Source organism: Chinchilla lanigera, unplaced genomic scaffold (genome assembly GCF_000276665.1).
Source record: "Chinchilla lanigera isolate Chin_1 unplaced genomic scaffold, ChiLan1.0 scaffold00013, whole genome shotgun sequence".
Lineage (NCBI taxonomy): Eukaryota > Metazoa > Chordata > Mammalia > Rodentia > Chinchillidae > Chinchilla > Chinchilla lanigera.
This window is the reverse complement of record NW_004955414.1, coordinates 1,466,763-1,486,726: the sequence shown is the minus strand read 5'-3', so window position 1 is coordinate 1,486,726 and position 19,964 is coordinate 1,466,763. Positions and strand designations below refer to the sequence as shown.

Genomic DNA, 19,964 nt, shown 5'->3' with positions numbered 1-19,964 from the left:
CTCTGGCTCAGTGACAAGTTTTTGTGCCAGCACAGTCTTGTGCAGAAAGATCTGAGAATCAGGGGGCCTGAATTCAAGTTCAAGCTCAGTCACTTTCTCGCTGCATGTCCTTGAACAAACTATTTAACTTTTCCAACACTACATGAAGTAGATGTTGTGGGGCCTCTTCTTTTTCCTTTGTAGGATTATTGAATCCCTCACAATGACTGAGAACAATTATAAAACACTAAGGAATTAGGTCACTTTGTATCATTATGGCAGACTTAATTGATATTATAAAGATATAAATACTAGGGCCCATGACAAGATAATGAAATAATAAGTAATATTTTATGAGAACAGGTTAATTTTGATAAACAAGCCTTGTATAGAGGCTGAACAATTGATGTCATTCTTCTTTCATTAAAAAACTAACTGGAGTACTTTCTTTAAAAATTCTATTGCTGGGGCTGGGGATTTAGCTCAGCAGCACAGCGCCTCCCCGGCAAGTGCAAGGTCATGAGTTAGGTTCCCGGTACCGGAAACCACCATCCCCCCAAAAAATCCTATTGCTCCTCCTTTTCATTATGTTAACATTCAGAACTCCTCCAAATTTAAAGTTTCCAAAACAGATTTGTTTCAAAGGCCCTCTGCTCCTTTGTTCTATAGCTCTGAAATGGTGAGAGCACATTCTAGAATCTGACTCTGACAACAGAGAAGTCTAGACAAATGCGGAGTATATGTGTGTGGTGGTTAGAAAAACAGTTCAGGACAACATTGAACAGCTCAGGACTCTAAAGCAAGACTGCAAGAGTTCAAGTCCAAACCAATTCTGTAATTCTGAGTACATAACCATAACCAGCTTCTCGGAGCCTCAGTTTCCTCATCTACAAGAGGATTGCAGATGGTGTTTTCCTGTCTCTGTATTCTTATCACCTGCCATAGTCCCTACTCCAAGAACACACTGGTAAGGCTGCTGTCTAAAATAAAAGCCTTGATTTACAGGATTTGCTGATTTCTGTAGTATAAATACCAACACCATGACTGGCATCAAGCTACCAATAGTCTAATACTTGACCTGCCAAATTCCTGAATATTTATCAGTCATCTCTCATGCCCCTGTGTGAACTGGCATAAGCACATGAACACCATTACTCAGTCAGTCAGTGTGGATGTGTTAACCACTCAAGCCACTTGCTCTATCAAGCTGTATTAGATGTCCCACAAATGATAATGAAAATGACAAAATGCAGAAGGGAAATATACATGAGTAAAAGCACATTAGAGGTAGTGTCTTGTTTTAAATTCTGATTTGTCAAAGCATGGAAACATCAAATTGTTTCTCTGCTCTCAAATAAGGTATTAGTTGCATGTCCCAGGATACAATCCCAGTTTTCATGACAGTAATTCAGATGACCCTATTTCCAGACAGCCCACCTTTGTCCCTCCCCAGACTCCAGCTGCCTCTGGTTTAATTTTATTTGAGAAATTGTCAGAGGCCTGCCAAATCTGAGCTGGGGAGTTCATTCACCTTGTCTTAGCCCCTTCCTAACCTCCTTCCTGCCTCATCACGGATATATGTTCCATATTCTTGTGCAGTGGCTGTCCCACCCCTGCCCTTAGTCTAAAAAAAGAGGAATCTAATTCTCCCTAACACATTACTGTATCCCTAAACAATATGTCATTCTGATCACGAATAGCCAGGTGTTATACAAGGAAGCATTTTTCCCAATCCTAGCTTTCAACAATTCCCAGTTCCGTTAAAGTGAGCAACTTCCTAAATTTGGAGGAAAAACCAAAATCAGCATAATTTGAAGCAGCCATACTTCCTCTTGCTGCCTCCTACCTATAGAATTCTGGCTGGCTTTTTGGACAGTTGGTATCAACACTGTGGATTCAATACAACATCCATGAGAATACTGTACATGCTATTTTGGTCTATAGATTTTTAACTACCTTATATGTATAGCAATCAATCTATAAGATCCCAGCATCAGTCACTAACCACTTAGCCCAAGACTCTGTAAGAGTGAGAATGATTCTTTACAGTATTTACAAAATATCTTAGGAAGAAAGAAACCCTCACTGCCCATTTTAAGGTAATGGTGGTCAATTGCTATCACAACCCCACTGTCATGGAAGTAAAAGGGTTTTAAATAAGTCATAAGCCTTAAAAAGACAGGAGAATTGGAAAAGACACAGAACCAACACAATTTGGAGATGGAAGAGAGAGAGACAGGTGGGGAGGAAGAAGAAAGAGGGCAGGAGAGGAGGGAAAAAGAAAAGAGAAGCTCCAAGAGACACAGGCAAAAGGGAAAGCCTGAATCCACACAGGCAAAAGGGAAAGCCAGGAACAGAAGCCCAAAGATGCAGGAATTGGAAGCATCAGCCTCTTCTGAGGAGCAGGAAATAGAAGGGTTTTGTATTTGTCTGTTTTCTGGTACTAAAATCAAATATCTGAAGCTATATATTTTATAAAGAAAAGTGTACTGAGCTGACAGTTCTGGAGGTCTAAGGGAATAGTGCCCGCATTGGTTCAGCTCCGCCGAGTACCTCAGGGCAGAGACACTTTGGGAGCACAAGAGAGAGACAGAGAGTGAGAGCGAGAGAGAGGGATCACATGACAAGAGAGAAGCCAGAGTGCAGCTGGAGTTCCATGAGAACATTCATCCCTTCAGTGGCCTAACATCTCACTATGTCTCACATCTCAAAAGTTCAACAACCTCTTCACGTCTCCAAAATGGGAACCAAGTGCCCAACAACTTTAGGTACACACTTAGATCATATCCAACCCACAGGAGGCTTAAAATAAGAATTGGCCAAAAGCCTGTTTAGGAGGCAGGTAGAATGGATCTGAACTCTCCGCAAGCACCCCTCCTCCTCTACCACCGAAATCCCCCAATGTTAGGATCCACATCATCATCCTGTATTTAAGCAGGTGATAAGTGGTTGCTAGAGAAACTGACCAACCTAAAGGTACCTGTTTCTCAGTTAATGAGGCCTACTCATATGCTCAGCATTTCCCATTAGAGTTCCAGTGTTTTAGTGCCCCACCCTTCATTATGAGCTTGTAAATGAGAATTTGCCAAACTAGTAAGGAAATCCTCTAACTTGAAAGTTAGATAATGCATCAGGATTCACCAGTAAAACAGAATTAACAAAAGACTATCAGACATAGGCCTCAAGACAGATTTCTCCAAGGGGCTGGAAGTACAGGTCACCAAGGGTAACTCAACCAGGCAGACCTAGTTGATGCAAAGTTTGGAGTTCAGCTAGCAATGCATATTCAGAAAATGAGCAGTCCAAAACAGAATAATGTTTAACTCCAGGAAAAACAAGAAGTTATGCATAAAAATAATCGTACTTCACTATATATCTTAGCTGTAACTAGTATTTCACACTTAATTGCAATAAGACAAATACTGGTTCTTCTTTTCTTAATATTTACTCTTATTAGGTCATGTTTCCAGTACTAATGATTACATTAATCTTGGAGAGGTGATACATGTGCATAACACATTTCAATATCACCAGTCCTGAGTATTGATTTAACCAAAATTTCAATAATATGATCTACAGGGAGGTAGGGCTATCACAAAAACACCCATTTGTGGTGGAGCTGAAGGTTTCCAATAAGATATATATGGTAGAATGTCAACAGAAAATGCCTAAGACTGACATAGGCATTCACAAAATGAAATAATCACAAAATAGCAAAATTGCACAGAAGGAAATACTGACATATAAAAGGATGCCAAGGTATGAGAAGGTGAAAATGATTTATTTTATAAAATAAAACTGTATGTGTCTACTATATGCAGGTATAATTTTAACAACAACAACCAAAAGCAATGAATCTTAGCATTTTTTTGTGAACAGGAAATAAAAAGATAATGCTGCTTCCTCTTAGAATCTCATGTCATCTGATACTTAATGTTCTCTGTGGTGAGGATATTAGTATGCATTTCTGCATAATGAGTTTCTGAATAAAGAAAGTAAAAATGATGCAAAAATCAGGATTTTAATAGGGGAGCTAGGTGAAGGCGGGAATTCTCTGATTACCAAGTGCATGTGTCAACCTGAGTTCCCAGTGAGTTTTGAAATAGGCTCCTTGTACCTTGCTCTCCCTTCACTTCCTCTCTAGGTTGGGGTTTCATTCTTAGCTGAGGTGAAAGGACACAGGGATAGAGGGGCCGAGAAAGGAGGGAGCCTGGTACCAAGGGGACACTGTTCCCACTGCTCTTTACAGGAGCACAAGGTAGAGAAAACGTCTTTCCCTATCTTGGTGTCTGCTCTGGGAATCTATCCCTTGCATGTCTCTTACAAACTCAGTAGCATTCGTTACATAGTTAATTGGGTAGATTTTTGTCAACTACTCAGGAATTGTAACATGGCATTTTTGTGGCAAAATATGTTCCAAATAACTGACTTGCCAGTCATCTTTGGAAGCTGGGCTCTGCATAAGATACGGCTCAGCAGAGAACCAATGGGCCATGTTGTGGCTGCACCCAGGAGTACCAGCAGCAGGACCTGCGGCTCATGAGGCCTCTGTTTCCCCAGGCTACCAGTGCACCTGTCTCTCCCAATTCACGGGGAGAAACTGTGAGTCTGAGATCACTGCCTGCTTCCCAAACCCCTGCCGGAATGGAGGAGCTTGTGACCCGATAGGAAACACTTTCATCTGCAGTTGTAAAGCCGGACTCACTGGAGTCACGTAAGTGAGACTGTGTTATAGCCTCTCTCTACACTGCTGTCTGTTGCTAGGAAAATAAAGCAGTAGGCAATTCGTTGGGATTAAATGTTTACCACTGATATGACCTACGTAGCGTTAATGTCTTTACTATATAAGGAAGACTCACAAATGACTAATATGTTCATAAGGATTAAATCTGGGTACTGTGGTTATGGGTATAGTTGTACTGTTTATTCTATACCTATCTATATTTTCAAAATTTTGTAGCACTGTTGTGTATTTTGTAATTTAAAAAAACACAGTTCTTTTAAGGAAAGTCACCTAATATTACCAGTATAATTCTAAGGCAAATATACTGCCCATTTCCCCAGACTCCATGAACTGGACTCTACTGCCCAGTGTTCTGTGATCATGCTGAGAAACTAAACCTTCCCTTCGCTTTGCAAACCTTTTCTTCCTCCAAGAAACGAGTGAAAGTAAAGTGTTCGCCAAATGGGAAGGGAAGGTTTGAAATTCTTAGTAAAATGTCACTTTCAACCATCCTTGATTGTTTTAGAAATATATATATATGTAATCTCAAGCAAGTGATACTCTAATTACAGATCAGTCTTATGTATTCATTAGAGCAAATCTCCTGAGGACTTCACCAGGAAATACTTAGCTGACTTTGAATTGCTGGATGTAATTTAAAGTAATAAAGCTGCATTTATTTTTAAATACTTTGTGATTCTAACTAATTTCCGGCTGACCTGGCCTCAATCTGTTCAAATTAGGGACGTCTGATTACATTTTAAAAGGGGGATTACCAAAAATGTAAGTGATTGGGCTTTTTAAATGAACATATCAGAGCAATTGCTGAAGTACAGAGGAGTAAGGAGGGAAAGACAGCCTGCTTTCAGAGAGTGTTAGGGTCAGAAAGAAGAAAGACTTGCTTGTTCTAATTGGTAAACACAAAATGAGTCATGGATTCCTTCAAAGGGAATAAAATTAATTTAATTATTTTTCATTAGACTGTTTTAGTCATTTCCCCCCTCATAATCTGCATTAGCCCTAGACATTAGCATAAGCATAGAATCTAATGCTTCTATGCTCATAAGCATAGAAGCTATGTAGCTCTCCATCCACCTCCCTGGCCTTGGAGCTCCCAGCTTCCCAGAGGGAACAAGGTTACTGTAATCATTAAAGGAAAATGTCAGAACCAAAATTTTTTTTCCCTCTCAAAAAAACTCTATAACGGGCATATAGGATCACAGCTCTCTATCTGCAGCTCTACAATCTCAGAAGCTCTGAGAAGGAAAATGGCTTGGCATGCATTAGGGGCAAACTAATTTAGTGGCAAAACCTGTCCGAAACTGCTCTGAGGCTCTTTCTAGTCTGTAGTTCTCTCATTTAGTGTGAATATCCATATGTTTCCCTGCAGGAACACTAGTATGTTTGATTATGAGGTCCTATGCTAGCACCAGGTCCCACTGGAGGGTAGGAGTATTTTACATAATGTGAAAAATATGCACTACATGTCCTTTTTAAAATTGCACATTTTAAATTCGGATACACACCTGGCTCTGAGGATTTGGAACCTTATTACGTTTTCCATTGCATCTGTTCTTTCTTTTCTCTCCCACAACACTCTTGCTTCTTCCCATCCGGTCGGGGTGAAGACCTAGAACAGACTGCCTTGGTAGGAACACGTTTACTCAAGACAATGCCTGGAAGCCCTGGGGCCAAGGAAGCGCCTAAGTTAACACCCCCACACATACACATGCACACTCCCGGCAGCGTGTGCACTCTTCTCGCTTGAAGAGAGCCCTTGCTTCTGGCGCCCCAGCGCACCGGTGGATGCCCGCGGGTCCTGACCTTGGGGCGGGCTTCTTTGTGTTCTCCCCCTAAAGGTGTGAGGAGGACGTCAACGAGTGCGAACGAGAGGAGTGTGAAAACGGGGGCGCCTGCGTGAACGTGTTCGGCTCCTTTCTGTGCAACTGCACGCCCGGCTTCGTGGGCCAGTACTGCGGGCTGCGCCCCGTGGTGGTGCCCAACATCCAGGCGGGCCATTCCTACGTGGGCAAGGAGGAGCTCATCGGGATCGCCGTGGTCCTCTTCGTCATCTTCATCCTGATCGTGCTCTTCATCGTCTTCCGCAAGAAGGTCTTCCGCAAGAACTACTCCCGCAACAACATCACGCTGGTGCAGGACCCCGCCACGGCCGCGCTGCTGCACAAGAGCAACGGCATCCCCTTCCGCAGCCTGCGCGGGGGCGACGGGCGCAACGTCTACCAGGAGGTGGGGCCCCCGCAGGTGCCCGTGCGCCCCATGGCCTACACCCCCTGCTTCCAGAGCGACTCCAGGAGCAACCTGGACAAACTCGTGGACGGGCTGGGCGGCGAGCACCAGGAGATGAGCACGTTCCACCCCGAGTCCCCGCGCATCCTGACGGCCCGGCGGGGCGTGGTGGTGTGCAGCGTGGCCCCCAACCTCCCGGCCGTGTCGCCCTGCCGCTCGGATTGCGACTCCCTCCGGAAGGACGGCTGGGACGCTGGCTCCGAGAGTGAGTAGGGGAGCAGCTCTAGGGCGCTGGCTCTGTGGAGGATAGGGGAGGGGAGGGGAGGGGAGAGCCGCCTGCCCTGAGCGTTCAATTTCCACGTGCCAGAGGGCGTCTTCGCGACCACCCCGAAAAACTAGTACAGTTCTAACTCCACTCAAGGGGGGGGGGGGAAATGAGCCTCGGGGGGTAATTTAATGTCTCACCACAGAGCACCTGCTGGCTCCAACAGGAGCAGCATAGCCCTGTGAGTGACGACCAGACCGTGTGTTCTGGAAGATCAGAAGAAGGTGTGAGAGAAGTACAGGGCATCTGAGTTAGATCAAGGCAGGGAAAAGGGTCTGCGGAAAGCAGGGCGTGCCACTGAGCCGGGCCCATGAGACCGGAAGGAAAGAAAGTTGTTCTGTTTGGCTGTAATGCAGAGTCCATAGAAGGAAGAGGTGAACCACAAGGCAGGAAAAGGGATTCAGGCCAGGTCGTTCCGCTCTCTCTTTGGCCTCCTGCAGCAGGATTCAAGGCTCAGGGAGGGGCCACAGGTGCAAAGGCCCAGGGCGGGAGAGGACTTGGTGTGAAGAGTGCAGAGGAGGTTGGGGTAGCCAACGTCTGGTGAGCTGCAGGGCAGAGACTATGCATTTCAGCAGCAGCAGTAGTGCAGGTTCCTAAGCAGGCAAGTGACACCTGGAGAACAGACTGAGCAGGACTGGAAAGGAAAGAAAGCAGAGAGCCTCTGTGAGCTTCTAGATAAGGGATGGAGATGGTTCTCTCTGCCCTCGCGTCAGCTCAGATGAGACTAAGCCAAGGCCTGCTGTAACCTTGACTTTATCCAGTTTCCCAAGGCGTGGTTGCAAGATTGTGGTACATGTCGGGACAGGAAGGGGAGGGGAGTTTCAAGTGGACCTAAAGAGCACAGACAGCTGATGGGATACAAAGACTCTTCATGGATAAAGGGAGTGTTCCTGGGATATTTTTAAGCATGAGTAGGGTTTCAGTAGGATGCTACTGAAGAGAGCCTTTTAGAAACAGGAAGTAGCTACAGCACTGTAGAGGAAGCATGCAGAATTACCAGAGGTATACGGTATCTGGCTCTGTTGTTCAGAGAAAGAAGTCAACCCTAGAAGTGAAAATTTGGACATCATCTGCATGCAGTATGGTTGGCTGTGCAGGCATAGAGCTTCTCGCTAAAAAGCAAGAGTAAATTAAGGGTAGTGAAACCAGCTTCCAAAGAACCTTGGAGATTCCCACTAGTGGATGAAAAGCAAAAAGGGAGGAACCAGGAAGGGAGACATCCGTATTTACCAATGATCAAAAAGGAGAGACCTGCTATTTCAAAGCCAAAAGAGAGTACTGGTAAGGTCAGCAGTATGGTGTACTATAGAGGCCACCAAAGATTTGATATGACTTGCTGAGCTCACTATCTAGAAGATTCTTAGGACCTCAAGAACTCCTTAGTGGAGCCATCAAGGTAGAAGCTACGAATGCCAGGGTGAAGGACAAAGAGATTTGTTGAGTATGGAAAGGTAAGTCCACCTGCTGGGTGTTGTACCATATGGGTACCATTATCAGCCCATCAGTTCGTGGAGAGAGAAACAGGCTTGAATAGGTAAAATAACTTGCCTGAGGCACATCATTAGCAAAGGCAAGAGTCTGTGCATCAGGCCCACAGTCTGTGCTCTTATCAGCACTCTTCTTGGAATCTTGGGCAGGAAAGAGGAAAGAGGGAAGAGGGAAATAAGGCTGTCTTGATGAGAGAGGCGAGCCAAGGATGAGATATTTCTGTTCTAGTGCCGCCCCAACATGCCATCTGCTGATTCTTTCTGTAGACACATTTATATTTTAAGTAGTTGCCCTTGGATGTAAACTGCAAATATATATCTACTCTTCAATTGTCTGTAGAGTCGGACTTTACTGGAATGTTGGCAGTCCACTAGCTAATTAGGCTCTCTCTTTTTAGCAGTGAGAAAAAAGAGTTTTGAGTAAGTGGAGGAGGAGTGGGGGAGTTTCATGCAGGCACTGTGTCCACCAGGGTGAATCATTTGCCATTTCCTCCTGGTATTTAGGGATAAGCTTGTGTGCACCTCATACTTGGCTGAGGCACATCTTCTTATTTTGCAGTGTGGCTGCTGGAAGGTGAAATTCTCCCTGGTGCCTCCCGCCACTTATATCAGTTGTTTATCCAGCTCTTCGTTTTTCTGTGCCTTCAGTATCTGACAGCAGATGCAGAGACATCATGCCTACTGCTAACACTGCCCTTTATGGAGGAAACAGGGATTTTTGTGGCCATGAGCAAGAACAGTTATCTTAATCACAGCTCTGCACCTCTTTGTACCCTCATGTTGTGTGATGATTTGCAGCTTTTCCTAGTGGTCATTTTCTGTCACCACTTCATGATGTGACAGCTTTATTTCCAGGACCTACTTCAGGCCAAAACTCACATTTTCCCCCAAAGTATTGTTGGGCTTTACTGAATACATTTCCTTCTCTGTTAAGCAAGGCAGAGTTAGCTGGCAAGACAACATGTAGGCAACTAATTCTTTTTGCACTTCACAACCCCAAGATACGGGTGCTTTTATTGCTTCCTTTAGTTCATCGAATACAAAGAAGTAGCCCTGGTATGTGTGAGGTGGTGTGTAGGGGGTTGCTGTTCAGGATCTCTCTGTACAATAGAGAGGGAAGAAGATGTGACTAAGGCGCATTCACACCACTGACTGACCTCCTACTAAACACAGGACACAAAACATTGTTCCCAAAAATGATGCCACACTGCCCTCTAGAAGGCAGAGCTGAAAACTCCACTCGCTCCGCAGAGATGGCAACCAGAATAAGTGTGATGGCATTCTTCCCTATAAAATATTTATACCCTATTTTAAAAGTAATCTCATTTAACCTGGTGTTGACACCACATCAGTTCATGTAAATGATGTAAATTAAGTCTGAATGGCAAAGAGCAATGCAGCCACTTCATTTTCGTTTCACTCTTCACGTAGTCACTCACTTTGAGAAGGGAACAGCTACTTTCAGCTGTCAGCTATTTGGAAGCTCATTTACCACAGGTTAAGGGCTTCAAATCCATAATGTAAATCATTTGATTGACAGACCTTTGCCCCCGATGGCACAATCAATTTTCTATTGTGGAGCTGTTCTTTTCTCTAAGCAAATGAAAGAGCCCTGAACTAGGTTGGAGGGTGGAGGAAGAGGACTTAAAATATGCCCAAGGTAACCAGTGTCATTTCTGCTTTCTCTTTGGCTGTTCACGAAGACAAAGGGGTTGATGACCCAGGAGAAGTAACCTGTTTTTCAGGCAGTAATAAAGGCAGCACCTCTGAAGTTCAGTCCCTCAGCTCCTTCCAGTCAGATTCTGCTGATGACAACGGTAAGGAGACTTCTGTGTTCTATGTAGGTGGATTCTGCTTACTGTGCTGGAAAACAAGGCTTGCTGGGAAGGTGATGGACTGACTGGCTTTGCTTTTCACCTGTCCTGAGCTTTGGGGCATTTTCATCAGGTTTCTAATTGACTCTCTTGTTTCATGTCATTGCCAGAGGAACCCGCATACATTGCAGCTCTGAGTGGACCCCACTCGGGTTGACAAAGTTCCCCTGGGCCTCCAGTAGTGGATCTTTTTTGGTTTAGTATGTGATAAAACTATCTCATTCCAGGTGCTACTTTACAGCAGATAAAGAGAGCTAGTTCTTTTTTATTTTACTGATGATCTCTTCCTTCTTCACTGTGCATCCAACCTCCCCACCATTAGAAATTACTTCAGAGAAATGATACCTTTCTGTGAAGTCAGTGGCGTCCTGATTCACTGAATCTCCCTTATAATCATTTGGGGCCATGAGCTTTTGTAGATTTGATTAAAAATTGCCAGGCAGGTGGTATATGCCTGTTAAGCCAGCACTTGGGCAGTTGAGGCAAGAGGGTTGCCACAGGCTGGAGGCCAGCCTGGGCTACATAGCTAGACCCGTCTCAAAAATAAATAAATAAATAAATATGAACAAAATTCTATGAAGCAGTGCCTTAAGAAAATGTACTTCCTCCCTGAGTGTTGCAAGTCCTTCCGGCTCACAGACTACTTGATGACCCCAAAGCTGCTATTGCTACTTCTTATAAAGGTCCACCTAGAGAAGAGTGTGAAATGCTGATCTGAGGTTTCTGAGCTAAGGAACCAGCTCTGGAGGTTAGTTTGTTCTCTGCAGAGAAGGAAGGGAAAGCAGAAACCACTGTAGAATAGTAACTGTTCATCATATGGTGGTAAAAAAAATTAATTTCTAATCATTGCCACAGGGACAGGTTGCCTTACCATAACCTATACTTGGGCCATTTTCCCAATTATCAACAATTAGCAAAAATTCGGTACTTACTAATTTATCTAATCATTCAGTCCAGAAACCCTTGCTGAGTTTCTCCTGTGTGCTAGGTCATATCCTGGGCATTTTATACACAGAAGTGAAAAATGAAAATGGCACAGTCTACCTCCAAGGGAAATACAGGGACAGGTGAATTCCAGGACCATAAAAGTAATCATGGACTTGAAATGACCTACTTTCACCACCATTACCCACAGTGTCTTCCACTTGGAAGTACAGAAGCTTCTGTATCTCTCTGCTGAAATAGCGAGCCATGTAATGGTGGATTTCTGACCATTCACAGAATGTCACAGCTAAAGATCTTTGACCCAGATGTTTGACTCAGTGCCTCCTTTCTCATCCTCAGCCAACAGAAAAGCTATAGCTAGTTGGCCTTGTAAATAAAATGTCACGAACAGACAGTGTCCCACCCACAGGCAGCAGCGGCAGCAGTGTTGCCAGTTGACCATCTGTACAGGTTCTTGTAGGCATGCACTTGCCCTTTCATGACTCAGGCAGATGGTGGGAGGAACTTCCATCAAATTCATTTTAAACCTGCCATCTCCCCACAACCTGCAGGTATCAGCCACTGAAGAAACCCAAATAGACCATCTAGAATTCTATGTGATTTTAACTATTTGAGAGGCCAGTTGCTGACTTCTGTCCACACTATGAGCAGAAACTGGGCCTTCAATCCATCTGGGCTATCAGGGGCATCATGTGAGTGAGAAGCCATCGCATCTGCAGAGGGCATCTTCCGTCACTGGCGCTAGGCTCAGAGCAGCATGACTAGTCAGCGAGTAATTATCCCAGGGAACAGTGAGGTCTTCCTCTGAGAGCCTTTGGGAGTTGCTAATGAGAAATTAGCATGAACTTGATGAGCCGCTGCCTTCCTAGATTGATTTTACTGGGCCATGAGGTGTGAATTTATGACCCAGAAATCTCTGCCAGTCATGTATTTGAGAAGGACAGCATCAGACTTGCGGCTTTTCTTTTCCATTCCAGCAATCCCTGGATCTTCCCGATCAAAGTGTCCATTGAAACAGATCCTGAAAGACACAGTGTGAGAAGGCTGTCAGTGTTTACGTGCTGTATCTTCATGATTTTTGTTTAAAAAGTTAATGTGTTTAAAAGACACAACTAACCTGAAACTGTCCTTCCTTCCCCATCTTCTTTCCTACCACAAGCCTCCATAGTGACTGTCATTCAGCTTGTCAACAATGTAGTTGACAACATAGAGAATGAAGGTATTTACATTTTTCTTCCATAGTATTTCTTTGCATGAGGAGTTACTATTTTAGCAATTTTGTTCCCTTGTTACTTTGTACTAAGGATGATTTTAATCAACACAGGGCAATAAACAGGCTCTTTCAAACAAGACGCTTTCTGTATGGATTGGAATAAAATTGAAGAAAAACCTAGGTCATAGCTTTTTTAAATGTATGGGGTACTCTTATAAAATCCCTTCCAAGAGAAAAGTGTCCCGTTAGTTAGGGTTAGGGAATTGAGATTAACGTTGAATTCATTCTTGCATTCAACATGTATTTGTTAAGCACCGACTCTGAGCTGAAGATACTTACAAAAGCAACAAAAACTACAGAAGCATAGGGATTAATTTCAACCATATACCTTTCCTTAGTGATTTCCTAAAATTAGAGCATAATATGGGTAGGATTTATCTTTTTATTTTGTAAATAACAGTGGTGAAAATTTTTAAAAGGCTATACTCAGTCATAGCTCATAGTATTGTAGATGCATTTTTAAGCCTTTAAAATGCTCTGCTTTACCTCTCCTCATGTGATGTGGGTTGTCAGCTTTACTTTTTACTTTGTATTTAAACAGTGTCTGTCATGGACCAAGGACAAAACTACAACCGAGGTGACTGTTGTTACCCCAGCACACTTTATTTTGCCTTTTGCTTTGCTGAGTTCATTCTTGCCTGGCCCCTCCTCATCCCGTCTGAGTCTCTTTGATGTAACTTGTGCATGTTCTAGGTGTCTTGTGTGCTGCGTTGAAGGTGAAAGCGCCACCAGCATCTTCTCCCCTGTGTGCGATGCCTCCATTTGCCCGCACCCTTTCTTGCTTTCTATGGTCCACAGTGCAGTGGACGCATCTCTCTGTCAGCATGCAGCCGGTCTGGCTCCCGGTGCAGCATGTGGTAGGAAGAGTGCACCAGAGTGGGGATCAGGGGTTCTCAAACTGTGTCTGTTCAGCATGTCCTCAGTGGCATGGCTGAGTGTGGGCTCTGCAGCAAGCAGACACCATCTCCCCAAGCGGCCACTGCTTGTTCTCCTCAGAGCAGAGCATGTCTGACCCTGAGACACCCTTGTCAGTAGCACACAATGACCCCTGATGACCCCTGGTTTCTTAGGGTCTCCTGGAAGTTAAGAGTTGCATGCAACGTCCTTCTCTGCTCCTTTCCCAGCTGTGCCCCAATTCCAGTCTGACAGAATTAGCTTTAACTATCTTGGCATTTCTCTCACAGCCTACCACTGGGACACCTCTGACTGGATGCCAGGGGCACGCCTGTCAGACATAGAGGAAGTGCCCAGCTACGAGAACCAGGATGGAGGACCTGCACACCAGGGCAGCACCCGGGAGCTGGAGAGCGACTACTACCTGGGGGGCTATGACATTGACAGCGAATACCCACCCCCTCATGAGGAAGAGTTCTTGAGTCAGGACCAGCTGCCCCCTCCCCTGCCTGAAGACTTCCCAGACCAGTATGAGGCCCTGCCACCCTCCCAGCCTGTCTCCCTGGCCAGCACACTGAGCCCAGACTGCAGGAGAAGGCCCCAGTTCCACCCTAGCCAGTACCTCCCTCCTCACCCCTTCCCCAATGAAATGGATTTGGTGGGCCCTCCTGCCGGCTGTGAATTTAGTACTTTTGCTGTGAGCATGAGCCAAGGCACAGAGGCTACAGGCCCAGCAGACAGCGTGTCTCTATCCTTGCACAATTCCAGAGGCACCTCGTCCTCAGATGTGTCGGCCACCTGTGGCTTCGATGATTCCGAAGTGGCCATGAGTGACTATGAGAGTGTGGGTGAGCCCAGCCTCACCAACCTTCACATACCCTTTGTGGAGACTCAGCACCAGACCCAAGTGTAGAGGCCATGCCACGGGCTCCACGCCCTGTTGCCATGGAAAAAGTGGAAGGGGATCGGCTGGGCTTGTGTTGCAGTGGAGGACATTCTGTGGAAATATGGTATTTTCCTCAAGGAACTTCCTCGCAAGTTACAGTATTCACAAGCAAGCTTGACCCAGTTGGGTGAAAAGGAGAGGCTCAAAAATTGTTTCTGAGAGGGGGCCAAGAACTCTTGCAGTAGGTACCTGCATTCATGGCGAAGAACGCCAAGGAGAGCAGGAAATGAGCTCACTCACCACTTCAAACAGCAGATCTCGTACAGCTTTGTGCAGTATTGTGCCCTAGAAAGTGTGACAGCATCAGCCCTTGCAGTATTAATAACTGGCAACAATCAGAGAAATATTGTTGCATGTCATTTTGAGCCAATGAAATGAAAATAATAAATGGAAATAGTAGTAATGGTTGTTGAAGAAGTTAGTATCTTAGATGAACAAAAAGAGAAACAAATATCCAATGAGGAAATGGGCTAAAGCCTTTAAAATCAACTCTATTTTTTTAATAAGCCACCCAATTTTCAGCTAAAAAATTAGGTTTGAGTAACATGTTTAGTATGCTGTTTTTTTGCTTGTGTTAAGCATCCAGTATGATATAGTTGGGTTTTATGATCTTTGAGAACGTAATCAGTGAAGAGCAATATGAAGCTATCTGGGTTCCAACTTGTGGATTAGGAGAAGATTAATGCCAGTCAAACATTAGAAAGAATGTGATTATCTGGTTTCGTGTTTTCTGGTCAATTTTTCCAGGCATCACTATTATTCTATCTTGGCTACACAAATTGGCCTCTCTTCTTCTACTGTTCTCTAAAATGTGATTTAGAAGGTTAAGCAAAATTCATAAATTCAGGACAAAAAGAAAATGTGATACTTTCAAAATTTCAAGCTGAATAATCACAATTCTTAATAATGCAGATAAAAAGGTACATGTTATTCTAAATTCGTAGTATCATCATTATAAAATAATTACATTTTTAAAAAAGGAAGGTAGACTAGTTATTGTATATAAATGATAAGTGTGTGCGTGTCTGGGCCTATTACAAATATGTGCTTGCACTCGATGCCCAGTGAGGCTGCTCTTAAGGAAAGAAAGCATGAGGTTCCAGGAAAGGGCCTGTGCTGCAAGCCCTGCCAGCGCACACGCGCACCGTCCAGCTTCTCCAATCTCAGTGATGTTAGAGAAACACCAAATGCCCTATTTTACTTCAATTCAGTCAACTTAATTTTGGTACTGCCATTTGTATAAAGTTAAAGCAAAACTGTGCTTTTTAAAAACAGTATTTTATAATTTTCCAGAACAAACCTCAATTTTAAAAATGTGTAATATTTAATTATACCCTGGGGTTTTCCTCCCGTCTGACCTGTGAGCGTTCTCTGTGACTTTCCAAAACTGACAGGAGAATTATTCCACTGGAGATACAATAACCTGATACTTAAAAGTTAAAGTCAACAACTTGAGTGACTTTCTTCTTTTGCTTCAATCAGATTATGGCCACCCATGCAGTGACCGTGGTAAATACATTGCATATTTGCAATATCTGCTGAATGAGCAAATCTCTATGTTCAAAGTTTCTGATAATATCTGGCATTGGTGTGTAAATTGTACTGTCATGAGTCTACATATCATCCACTCAGACGTACTCTTCATTTTTTCAGTCATGTTTAATCCACTTACTTCACGGTAGGAGTTAGTGTTTCTGAACATTTGTCATTTTAAAAATTATCTCTTTTCATTCCCAAACTTCCTAAGTGGATACACTTCACAGGGTTTTCAGCCTTTCTTTTCCTTGTCTGTTGGTCAGACCTACTCATGGAGGCATTATCCACACTGTGGTCTTGAATTAAATGAATTTCACTAAAGCTGCTTTCGAGAATAAAGTCTTTGGCATTTTTCTTATGTAAGAAGCACATTTTCAAGAATTACAGAGAAAATGACAAACTAATGGGTTAGAATTGAATCACTGCTACATTTTTAATAATTCAGTGACATAAAAACCATCAAAGTAAAACCAACAATTCATTTCTTGCCTCCAGGAAATATTAGAAGGAGATTAATGCTGATGAGTCACTACTGCTTACACAGCATCTCTTCAAGGGAGAATGCCTGGCTGACACAGTAATGAAGGCATAAATAGATCCTAATGAAGTCACCAAAGAAAATGGTGCCTGCCATTTGCTCTGACCTATGTAAAATATCACTTTCTTCAAGATATTTTCCCTACTTTTTTGCAGAATACTTCTGCAATTAAATATATTCCAGATGAGCATATGTTATGTTTTGATCCATTATCTTTAAACACATGATACCTCTTCATCTTCTGGGAAATTACATTGCCCTGTAGATTACAAAATGGGTTGCAGTCAAGCCATAGTGGAACTAGGTGCGGTGACCACTGATTCAAAGAACTGATAGGGTCCTAAAGATTTGCAGGTCCAACACTCATATTTCATAAAAGAGGAAATATACCAAGACAGAGGAAGAGACTTGCCCAGGCTCACAGTGGAAGTTAAATATCTGAACAATGACTAGAAACATCCATTTGGACAATGTTCTCTGTACATAACATTGTTCACCACGAAACTGCACTGAGCATGGCAACCAATTGCTTCCGATGGACCCTCTGATCTCCCAACATTCCTTTTTTGTAATGCAAGGAAATATGTACGCTCCATGAATATAGACTATTTCTCTGGAATCTTCATAATCTTGTTTCTTTGCAGTACCCTACTCTCAGAAATGGTATGCTTAAAGAATTCATACATTTCTTTCGGTGCTCATCAAAATTCTACTTTTCCTAAATTAATGTTTCTAAAATTGGCATGAAGTGGTAAGTACAGAATTGAATTTAGGTCAGTCATCAATTATAGAGCATTTTTGTTTTTGTTTTTATTTTTCTTACCACTAGCACTGCTTGTTGTTTGTTCCTACCCCCTCCACCATGATGAACCACATGGAAAATACTTAAGCCACTCAGTATCTTTCCCTTTTTTCTGACACCTATGTGCCATCTCCTGGAAGCCATGTTCCACTACCCTGTTGTAGGCACTTTACTTGAATTGCACATGTTCTGGTCAGGTTGAGAGTAGCCGAGCTGTTGACATTAGTCATGCAGCACCTAGAAGCTATGAGGCAATAAACATTGAATAAAGTAGGTGCTTCATTTATTGCCATTCCTCTACAAGTATTTTGCTGCTGAGTCCCATTCATGTCTTGCTCTCAGTGTCCCCACTCATGAAACGCCATACGAAAAGACTTAGTAATGTAAATAGGTCAAGCCCATGCATCTGAGGTTTGCCCTATCATTCTAATCAACCAGAGCCCTAGAATGCGGATTTACTCTGGGATTCACCTGGGACCTCCCTTGGAAATCACTAGCACAGCCTGGAAAAAGGACAAGTAGGATATAGATTCCATTGGCCTTCTGCCTCTTTCCATCCTCATCCTACCCATTACCCTCACTAATGCTGTGTCTCCATATCAAAGTCAAGGGGGCTGAGGAGAGAGATGATCAAGATAAATCATTTTAAGACCAAAATAACATTTTTTAATAGAATGATTCAGAAAAACCTAGTGTTCATGTTGCATGGATTGTTCAGGTAATTTTCTGGCCTCTTCAGTCTGCTGCCCTGTCAGTACACAGATACTGCTAACATGGTTTGGCTTTGATGTTTTCACTTGCTTCAAGCCATGGGAAAAGCAGATGTGAAGAGGCATTTCTCTAGTGTAATCATTTTGTGTGGTCCATGAAGATGCTTATGTGTTTTTGCTGGTTTGTGTCCTGCAATGTTCAACTGCACATTATTCTGATGAATACCCTCAGTGTCTTCGAGCTTCTGATTACATAATACCGAGGTCAAAGTCACTATATGTGGGGTTGGTATCAGTTAATATTTAGCCAGCTGGCTAAGATGGGAAAAGAATAAGGTATTTCTTTCCTTACATATTAATGAAAAGCAATAATTACATGTAATAATACACAAAGGCCATAATTAGTCTCTTCCAATGTTTAGGATGCACTAGAGAATTGGACAGTGATATGGAGTGTGTTTGGACCCATTCGTATGTACTATAGCACCCTTCCAACAAGCAAACACCTGAATTGCTACTATCCAACGATTTTATGAGCCCACATTACTGCATTTTGGGAGTGACAAATGTGTTTGGAAAGGGAGGCCGTTCTTTTTAAGCACTGTATCAGAGATTGTCTTGTACATTTACCTGTTGTAAACAGGCTGGTTTGTAAAAGATGTATGTTTTGGTGTTTAAAATGTTTATAAAATTGTATATAAATGGTTTCAATTTTCCAGGCTTTTGTAGATACTATATTTGATGCCTATCAGGATGCTTTAATTTGGAGGGTCCAATATAATTCCAAGTCATCCATGCTGTTGTTCTCTGAACTTTTGCGGTAACTACACACACAAAACAGAGAATTTTAGATTTGAAAGTGATGTTTGTTAATCATTTCAAAATGTACTGTAACCTTTCTTTGGTTCTACTGTCTTCATTTAACTTCCTCTGTTATCAAGAAAATGATTTCTATTGACATTATTTAGGATGAATGTGTTTTCCGCATTATTAAGTACCTGACTATTGTACCATTTCAGTCAAAATGAGGCCCATCATTTCTTCACCTGCATGCGCACTCACCCAAATGTGCACACACCACACACCACACCTTATGCAAAAGGGAAAGCTGACACTTGAAGTGAAACTTGTCCCTAAGGGAAAAAGATTGTTTCTGCATATATTGCTGTGGGCAGTATTCAGTCTTGTGTTCTTAAAAAAAAAAAAAATTCAAAGCAAAACAAAACAAAAACACCACACACACAAAAGAAGGAAAACAAACTAACCACCACCAACAACAAAAACCCCAACAGTGTACAGGTTTGTAACTGCCAAAATTTGATGGTTAAAACAAGTTTTCGAGTAAAAAAAGAATGAAACTAGCCACTGTGTTGACTCTTTTTAAATGTTTCCTTTTATTTTGTCCTTAGTTCTTGCATGGCTTTTAGGAGGTTGTGTTCTGCAAGGCAAGGTGGGAAGGCCCTGCTCACTTTAACCTTCTTCTACCCTTCCAAGAGAAGGGACTCTGATCGGAAGCGGGGTGCCTTTGTTCTGTTGTATCTGATTCTTTCTCCTCAGAGACTTTTCACTTCCCAAAACACTCCTATTAATTCGACTCCACATATGTTGAAGTCTTATGTAACTTTTTACTGGGCAAAGACCCTGAAGCACCTTTTCCTGAGGAGAAAAGTGAAGAGAGTTGAAGG

At 43.0% G+C, this 19,964-nt stretch overlaps 1 protein-coding gene across 2 annotated transcripts in view; it reads left to right on the top strand.

Annotated features, from left to right (window-relative positions):
- Positions 1-19,640, top strand: part of Fat3 (FAT atypical cadherin 3) — a gene marked incomplete at its 5' end in the record, with an annotated part of 616,828 nt that extends 597,188 nt beyond the window's left edge. Inside the window, 6 exon segments of one of the 2 annotated variants that reach the window (XM_005379721.2) lie at positions 4,540-4,693; positions 6,562-7,214; positions 10,465-10,578; positions 12,740-12,799; positions 13,395-13,430; positions 14,038-19,640. In XM_005379721.2, coding sequence (XP_005379778.1) covers positions 4,540-4,693; positions 6,562-7,214; positions 10,465-10,578; positions 12,740-12,799; positions 13,395-13,430; positions 14,038-14,660 — 1,640 coding nt within the window. In that variant the 3' untranslated portion in view covers positions 14,661-19,640. 2 annotated transcript variants of the gene reach the window in all.
- Positions 19,641-19,964: the final 324 nt, after the last annotated feature.